Source organism: Pterocles gutturalis, unplaced genomic scaffold (assembly GCF_000699245.1).
Source record: "Pterocles gutturalis isolate BGI_N339 unplaced genomic scaffold, ASM69924v1 scaffold4245, whole genome shotgun sequence".
In the NCBI taxonomy this organism is placed as follows: Eukaryota; Metazoa; Chordata; class Aves; order Pterocliformes; family Pteroclidae; genus Pterocles; species Pterocles gutturalis.
In genome coordinates, this window is record NW_010140477.1 from 1 (window position 1) to 8,886 (window position 8,886).

The 8,886-nt window shown below is 38.6% G+C and overlaps 1 protein-coding gene across 1 annotated transcript; it reads left to right on the top strand.

Moving 5' to 3' along the window:
* Positions 1 to 47: 47 nt before the first annotated feature.
* On the top strand, positions 48 to 7,679 carry LOC104457659 (histone-binding protein RBBP7). The gene is made up of 11 exons (XM_010083665.1): positions 48 to 188; positions 2,081 to 2,223; positions 2,687 to 2,860; positions 3,168 to 3,283; positions 3,875 to 4,035; positions 4,476 to 4,602; positions 4,695 to 4,772; positions 5,353 to 5,429; positions 5,862 to 5,919; positions 6,693 to 6,803; positions 7,611 to 7,679. The coding sequence occupies exons 1-11, from the start codon at positions 130 to 132 to the stop codon at positions 7,677 to 7,679; spliced, it is 1,173 nt and encodes a 390-aa protein (XP_010081967.1). The 5' UTR covers positions 48 to 129.
* Positions 7,680 to 8,886: the final 1,207 nt, after the last annotated feature.

Below are 8,886 nucleotides of genomic sequence, written 5' to 3' on the forward strand. Positions count from 1 at the left end.
GGCAGGCCCCGAGCCCCTGGTTCATCTCTCTCCCTTCCCGCAGTGCTGGAGGACACGGTGGAGGAGCGCGTCATCAGCGAGGAGTACAAGATCTGGAAGAAAAACACCCCCTTCTTGTACGACCTGGTAATGACACATGCTCTGGAGTGGCCCAGCCTCACGGTGCAGTGGTTGCCTGATGTGACCAGGTGAGAGAAGGGAAGAGAAGCCTGGAAGGTGCCTGGGAGGTGTAGGGGTCAGCTGTTGATTTGCTTGGTTTTCAGAGTTAGCGGGAGCTGTGGCTGTTTGCAGTTCTTGTTTCACTGCTCTTTTTATCTGTTAACCACATCTGCTGAATAACTTGAGGATAAAAACTATGCAAAGCAAGAATAATTTGGCTTAGACTCCTCTTTGTGATCCTGTAACTCTTTATTTTGTTTATAACTTTAAAAGATCTTTGGGTGTGCAGAAGCTTTGAGAAAAAAAGTCACAACTTGATATTTTACAGAACTCTAGTTGAGCCTAGCAGAAGATGGCATGAGAAAAGAAATATGTGCCACCTACTGCAGAACTTAAATTGTCATGGTAACTACTCAGGGCTCCACTGAGGTGGTGGATAAGGACTGGGTCCCTCATGTTGTTGTGGACTGGATACAGCTGGGTTTTAAAAGGTCTTATGTGTAAAGCTCATACAGTAATCAGAGGATGCGCTCTTTCTTCTTTAAAATTCCACCTTACATATGTGATGTTGTACTTAGTGGTTAGATGATCACTTAATTTTGTATATGAGAATGTTTGGAGAAGATGCTGAGAGATGTGAGCTAACTAGTTGTGGCATGAAGAAAATGAAGTGGGGATATGAGGGTGGGGAGCCCTTATGAGGAACACTTCTGCTTGCCTCGTATTTTGCAGATTGACTTAATATTCAGTTTAAAACCTGGTATTTCCAATTATCCAGTGTCAAAGTATGTAAGCCATTTAAGGCAAGGACTGTCTCTTTGTATGGCACCTGACATGATGAGACACCTGTTCCTGATGCAAGTAAGTGCGTGTGCATTGTGCGTTTTTTTTAAATTTTGTTTTGTATTTTTCTCTCCCCCTCAAAATGTATGATGATGCCTTGGAAGTGGTGTAGTAATACTGACAGTGGTTTATGATTGCCCAAATGATTCCTGTTTGATTGGATTCAGACAGCATAACTACTTTGTTGCTTTCAAGCATGCAGAAGTTGCTTGATTTTGACTGTTCAAATTTTTCCTTTCAGTGATAAATGGCACTGTCCATCCGGCACTTATTACCAAGTGATATGTTTAACCACTGGAAGAAAAAGTTGATTCTAGTTAGCTACAATCTGTGCAGTGTTTAAAAATGAGGTTCTGAAATAAAATAATAACTGATAAAAGCTTCTAAGAGAAGTAACTAAAATAGGTTGCCGCTTGTCCTCAGGATTTGTGTTTTATAGAAAGTAGTATTGATTATTTTCTAAATCATAGAGTCATAGAATGGTTTGGGTTGGAAAGGACCTTAAAGACCATCAAGTTCCAACCCCCCTGCCGTGGGCAGGGACACCCTCCACTAGACCAGGTTGCTCAAAGCCTCATCCAGCCTGGCCTTGAACACCTCCAGGGATGGAGCACCCACAACTTCCCTGGGCAACCTGTTCCAGTGTCTCACCACCCTCACAGTAAAAAATTTCTTCCTAATGTCTAGTCTAAATTTACCCTCTTTCAAATCAAATCTAAATTTACCCTCTTTCAAATCAAAACTGTGCAACTGCTGGGGGAATTAAAGATAGAAGTAGGTAGTAGTGTCACCTTTAACTATCATGCAAATTGTAATTGTCCCTTTCAAGCCATAGTGGCAATATTTACTGGCTTGTATTATCACTGTAGATTTGCTGCTTGTGTCTTTGGCTTGCTTATGGAGGAGTCTAGTTCACTTTATTTCACAAGTCTCTTGCGATAAAGAAAGGATCTCTTACATGACTCTCTCTTTTCTAGCTTCCTGAAGAAGTTTGGATCTTGAGTGTTATTGATGCCAGCGATCAAATTTCTGGAACTGAGCACATAATTTTATTCCATGCATTTATTATTCTAAACAGGCCAGAAGGAAAGGATTATGCTCTGCACTGGCTGGTTTTGGGAACGCACACCTCTGATGAACAGAACCACCTGGTTGTTGCAAGAGTCCAGATTCCCAATGATGATCAGTTTGATGCTTCGCAGTATGACAGTGAGAAAGGAGGTGGGCATGCATGCATTGTTACATTATGTTTTAGCAGTCCTGTCTAATGGTATTCTAACTTTCTGTCAAATACTAAAGCTCACATACACTTTTCAGTTCACACTAATTCTATATCCATTAATTGTGACTAAAAAGAGTCTTCTTATTTCAGAAGAACTTGGGAATTGTATATCAGAACATTACCCATTAGCATTTCTACCAGTTCTGTCAGTTGTGGTGAAAACTGATACACACCTACTTCAAATAGTGACTAAAGCTCTGAAAAAGTTTGTATCATAGAAGATTCAAAATATCTAAAGTGTTAATGCTGTTGTGTCACATGGTGCTAGTCTTTCGTAAGCTTTATTGTGTTGTGATGAGATGCTTATCACTGTTTCATGGAGTCGGGGAAACGGCATGAAATGCTGTTTGACCCACTCAAAATAGTTGATGCGATAAACTGACGTTTTTCTAACAAATGTAGAGTTTGGTGGCTTTGGATCTGTGACTGGCAAAATTGAAACAGAGATTAAAATTAACCATGAAGGTGAAGTAAACCGTGCTCGTTACATGCCACAGAATCCCTGCATCATTGCTACAAAAACACCATCTGCTGATGTGTTGGTATTTGACTACACTAAACATCCTTCAAAACCAGGTGGGTCACACTCCCTAAAGCTAAGCAAAATGCCTCTTGTTGTTGAAGGATAAACTTGTATACAACTGTAATTGGGAGGAGAGGTGATGGTCTGTGGAATCTGAATAAGAAGGCCCATATCTTTGGTGCCTTTAACTGCCTGGTTATGCTTAATATTGTAAGAGAATCTTGATTGAAGCAGCATTCTCCTAAGAGGCTGATGTATAAAATATGATTATTGCAACAGAAACAAAGTTCTTGGGTGATAATGATGCTCTTCTGGATTGTACGAGGTGAAGCTAAATGGAAGGAATTTCCTCTCTTTCAGACCCAAGCGGAGAGTGTAATCCTGACCTTAGATTAAGAGGGCACCAGAAGGAAGGCTATGGCTTATCATGGAACTCAAATTTGAGTGGACATCTTCTCAGTGCATCAGATGATCATGTAAAAACCATATATTTTCCCCTATTTAAAAAAAAAACAAACAACCAAACAAAAAAAAACCACAACCAAAGAGCACCCCTAATTTATGCTGAAATAAATAATTAGAGAGAAGCTGGGTTAGTGTAGCTATATATATTGTTGTATGAGAAAGTTCTAATGTATTGTAGTTACATTTCTAAAGACTCTCAGTTGACTTTAGGCTGCAATCAACAGACAGTTCTTTGTAACATTATTGGTGAAGTAAGAACAGAATGTTTTTATAGTTATCTGCTGGAAGAAATTAAACTGGCTTGGGTCTGAAGCTGTAAATTAGTAAGACTCTCAAAGATCAATTGAGCTAATAGCTTACAAAGTTCTTTGTGGGCTTTAAAAGTGTAAATTGCTTTCGTGACCTTATAAATAATCCTTGGGCCTTGAATTTGCAGAAAACCGATTGATAGCTTATCTTGCTTCTCATTTATGGCATATTAAGTGTTCTTTTTCAAAAACTTTCAGGAGTGTCATCTCTGTTTGTATGTAGAATGTGATTATTTATTTGAAAGTAATACAGACAGAGGCCACATAACAAAAGAATATGACTCTTCTTTATAGACTGTGTGTTTATGGGATGTAAGTGCTGGACCAAAAGAAGGCAAAATTATTGATGCGAAAGCAATCTTCACGGGGCACTCTGCAGTAGTAGAAGATGTGGCATGGCATCTGCTCCATGAATCTCTGTTTGGATCCGTGGCTGATGATCAGAAGCTTATGATGTAAGTTGGGGTTAAGCGGTTTCTGGATGGTGCCTTCTGTGTGCTGCCAGTGGACTAGTCCAGAACACTTGGATTAAAAAAAAAATTTGAACTCTGGAATGACCTCATGTAGCTCTTTAGTGCAATCAACTAGAGTAATGCTGCAGAATCACTGAAATCTGCATGTCATTTAATGTGTTCACATCATTTGAAAATAAGATGTAATTAATATGTACATCAGCTTCCTGGTGCAAACTGCTTATGTACAACAGACACAAAATATTGAAAGGTTATGGAATACAAACTGTAGCTTCGGACTAGGTTTAATAATAATGTAGCCTTTTAAACTAATGTGTAGCAAAAAAAACCTCCTGTGAAAACTTACACTTGTTCACTCTTTCTCTGTCTTGCACTCTCCTCTCTGCTCCTCTCACCCTCCCTCAAACTCTTCATTGCAACAGTTGGGACACAAGATCTAATACCATGTCCAAGCCAAGTCATTCTGTAGATGCTCATACAGCCGAGGTCAACTGCCTGTCCTTCAATCCTTACAGCGAGTTCATTCTAGCAACTGGTTCTGCTGACAAGGTTTTTACTTGTGTATACTTTAAATTTATAAGTATTCTAGATGATCTTTCTGTAGCCATTATAGTAAAAACCATTTCTATTACTTCTCCCAGACGGTGGCTCTGTGGGATCTTCGAAACTTAAAATTGAAACTCCATTCTTTTGAGTCTCATAAAGATGAAATTTTCCAGGTGGGTAAACTTTTCTCACAATCAGTAGAATAAAACTAGAAGAGTACTGACTTGGACAGGAACATGTAGGTTTTCATATGGTGACCAACCATAGTAAGTCTGTTAAATGGTGAATTTTGGTTCAACAAATACAGATAGCACCACATAGTTTCTTTCTGCCCACTAGACTCTGAAGCAAGTAGTCAACAACTTACTGCTAAAAAGATACTGGGAGTCTGCAAGTACCCTCAGTACAGCTAGGGGGTTTCTCTAAAATGTCCTGGTTTAGAGAGGACTTGGATGTAAATCTAATATTCTGAACTCTGCCTGTTTAGTAGGTGCAAGTAACAGTGAATTTTAGACAATTAAATTCCATGATGTGGTAAATCAGTAACAGTGAAATAATGTTGGCTGTTCAATTTGGGAAATCTTAAGACTTTCAAGTATTCCATTTGAGGTATAGGATGTCCTTTGTGCTGGAAAAAAGTGATGTCTTGAGTGTAGTTGTTGAAAATTAGTGGCCAGGTGCTGGTGATGGTTACTCAGGATATGCTTTAGAAGTCAGTAACTGTGCTTCAGTCAAGTTGTCTTCTTTCAATAGGTTCACTGGTCTCCTCATAATGAAACAATCCTTGCTTCAAGTGGTACTGATCGTCGGCTTAATGTATGGGATCTGAGGTGAAGAGCATTTCCTTTCTTTTAGTATATGTGACCAGACGGTCAGCAAAAGGGCTGCAGAGGAGCTTGATTTGGTAGACTCGATTGTGCTGTTCTCTAGCCTTCCCCGCTTGCTTAACTCAGACCTGGTCTTTCGGGTATGCAGTAGAAGCAGCACAGTACATCTAATGTTAACTTATATGTGAGGATTTGTTGCTGGTAGAATTATTTTCTGTTGTCTTTAGTAATAAGTGATTTCTGCCTCCATGTGCTTCACAAGTTAGATTCTATTTCAGTAATGATATAATGCCAAGCAGATGATGTTTTATACCTGAGGCGTATAGTTTTTTGACAGTGAGAAAAACCAATAGCAAAAGCAAATACTGGAAACCAAGGCTAGGAACTGTTAAGTATAGGATGTAATTTTCATTATTAATAAAAACTTTCTTACAGTAAAATTGGAGAAGAGCAGTCTGCAGAGGATGCAGAAGATGGGCCTCCTGAGCTGCTGGTATGCTTTTGTTCAGGTTTCAGTCTGCTGACATGCTTTATGGCAGTATGATGCCTTATGACAGTGCTACTAAAACTGTCACAGTTCTTAAATCTTTTCACCTCCCCAGTTTTTAGTCCATAGCTTTCGCTTGCAGTAGGGTTCTTCTGTTCAGTTCTGAAGGCAGTGATTTTTTTCAAAGCTGTCCTGGACATGATTTGCACATCTTCATTGTTGAACTTATTTATGGTTTGGCCATGTGCTTGTCAGTACTCACAATTTTGTAACTAAACACATGTAAAGCCAAACATTAGACCACTCAGCTCCCGTATTGTTAACCTTAGTGATGTAGAAAGTACAAAAGCTCATGTTTTGTTTTGGTTCCTTAGGAGACAAGCAAATAAAAATCCTTATAGTTTGTTTTCCCCATTTCCTGTGTAACTGTGTAAGTGCTCACATAATTAGATGAGGTTATGGGTATAAAATATAGGATTTCACAGCCCAACCTAGTGTGAAGTAGCACCATTTTGAGGATGTGAGTCAATTGCTCACATAATAATATGAACTGTTGTCTTAAATGTTGCTTCAGCAAGTGTATCCGTGTCCATAAGCAACGAATGGAATGTGTTGTTTCCCCAACACCTTCTTTACACCTGTATTTTGAATCTCTAGTAGCAAGTTTTTCGTCTTTTTCTAGTCGCCAGCATGATGAATTTAACTTCTGAATCTTGGGTTTTAACAGAGTTCTCTCTAGCGATGAAATGGCTTACTGAAGCTTGTGGGTTTTTTAACAGTTTATTCATGGAGGACACACTGCCAAAATTTCAGACTTCAGTTGGAATCCTAATGAGCCTTGGGTAATCTGTTCTGTATCTGAGGACAACATAATGCAGATATGGCAAATGGTGAGTGTCACAACAGCTCCTGAGTTGCTCTGTAGCTTGTTGCATAAATGAAACCGAAATGGCTCGTTCTTCTTAGGACTGTTTGTGCCTTCAGTGACTGAAAGTAGTCTATCCCCCATACTACTTATACTGTTGATGGGAGAGTAAGACTTTCAAAAGAAAACAAAGACTAAACCAACCTGAATAACTGCTGGTTAATTCTTGACTCCAAGTCTTAGGTACCAGTTAGTATTAAGAATAAATATGGCAGTTGCGAACTTATATCCGATACTAGCCAAGGCTTACACTTCCCCCTCCCCCACCTCCCTCAGGCCAACTGTGAAGCAAGATACTTTTTAACCTTCCAGTTGGTTCATATTATTTTACATTGCAGGAATTGGATCAGTTCTCTTACAAATGTGGAATAAAGTCACTTGGGAATAATTTAAGTTAAAAAAAAGGAACAGACTTAAATGTGTGTCACAGGTCAGGCTTTTGGTTTTTTATACCCATTCTTTAACTTGTTTTGTGTGCTCAGACTTAGGTTGAAATAAGTCCAAGTAAAATTTTCCTGGTAAGGAGTTAAATGCCTAATGCTTATGCTGCTGAAATAAAACAATGGAGGAAGACAACTGCTGAAGTCTAGCCACTGTGTGCATGTTCCTAAATTTGTCTGCCCTTTAAGAAAAGGCAGGAGAAGGTCCTTTTAAGGAGGGGATGATGTCTGTGCCTTTGTGGTATTATCGTGTTTTTTCTGTATAAAGTGTAGAAGATGGTTTAAAAACAATTATGTCTACCACCTGTAATGTAATATTTTTGTTTCTTTAGGCAGAAAACATTTACAATGATGAAGAACCTGATATAGCAGCAGCTGAACTGGAAGGTCAAGGAACATAACTTTTCTTCCTTATGGAAATACTGGGTGTGACATAGTAATATAATTTGACTACTGTATGCATTAGAAAAAAAAACACAATCCAAACAACAACATGACTCCCCCCTGTTCTACCCCCCCCAAAAATGAAAACAAACAAACAAAATTGAAAAACAAGAGCTGCGCAGAAGCATTACGTCAGAATGAGAATTGGGCACAAAAAGCTTGTATAGTCAAATTGTCACGGAATACCCTTGGTTATTTGGGCACTTTGAGCTGTTGTATACACTGTACAGCAATTAGCTTTTAGGGAAAAAAATATTTAATTAATACCTATGTCTATATTTTTAAACAAACTTAGGGGGTTCCTGTAAATAAAACAGTCAAATCCTCACTCTTCCCACACAGAAAGTGTGCAAAACAAAAACAAAAACAACTTAATATGTAAAAAGAGCTTTTCACTTTTACACAAATTTTTGGATTGCCTTGGAATAAATGAAATTTATTAAATAAAATGTTTCGTGTGTTTTAATTATTGCCCATTGCCCTAACGTGGATGCTTTCTTGCCTGTATATAATTAATTTCTGCATCATAATAAAGATATGTAGGTCTTAGTTTATAGCTTACCCTGCAATTAGAGATCTGAGGGGATGAGAGTTGTCTTGATGGAAAAAATTTGGAATAGGTAACTTGGATGCTTCATAAACAGAATGGGTATAGAAAAAGTTTTGGGGAATACATGGGGATGACCAGTCAGACTCCTGTAAAGTTCAAGTATAAATTTTGAGCAGGCTTAAGTAACTGTTGAGTTGGAGTTGGGGTGGGGTTTTTTGTGTGTTTGTTTGTTTGGGGGGTGGGGTTGAGTGGTGGTGGAAGCACTGTCACTCAACTTTTTCTTGTCTTAGGTACTAAGATGGCAATGTGGACTCGGTGAACTGGCATTGCTTGTGCTTAGTTAGAGCCCTGCTGTAGCTTTTTTTGACTAAAATTATGTGACACAATCCAGCAAGTGTCTAAGATATATTTGTATCTGAACAAATACATAACAAACATACAGTTTGTTTCTAACCGTCTGACTGAAAAGCTGGAGACTTTGGACCACACAGAAGTAAAATAGCTCCATATTTATCATGGTTCTACAGACAAGTTATGAATCACCTTGGGAGCTGTCACTTGGACAAATTAAGTTGGTGTCTAACTTGAGTTTAATTTAAAGCTTTTAGTTACTT

Bases quoted from the DNA above. Each gene is read 5' to 3' on its own strand.
- LOC104457659 (XM_010083665.1), top strand. From the start codon at position 130: ATGACACATGCTCTGGAGTGGCCCAGCCTCACGGTGCAGTGGTTGCCT. The intron at 2,224-2,686 runs GTGGGCATGCAT...TAACAAATGTAG, and splicing joins GTATGACAGTGAGAAAGGAG to AGTTTGGTGGCTTTGGATCT. The intron at 5,920-6,692 runs GTATGCTTTTGT...GTTTTTTAACAG, and splicing joins ATGGGCCTCCTGAGCTGCTG to TTTATTCATGGAGGACACAC.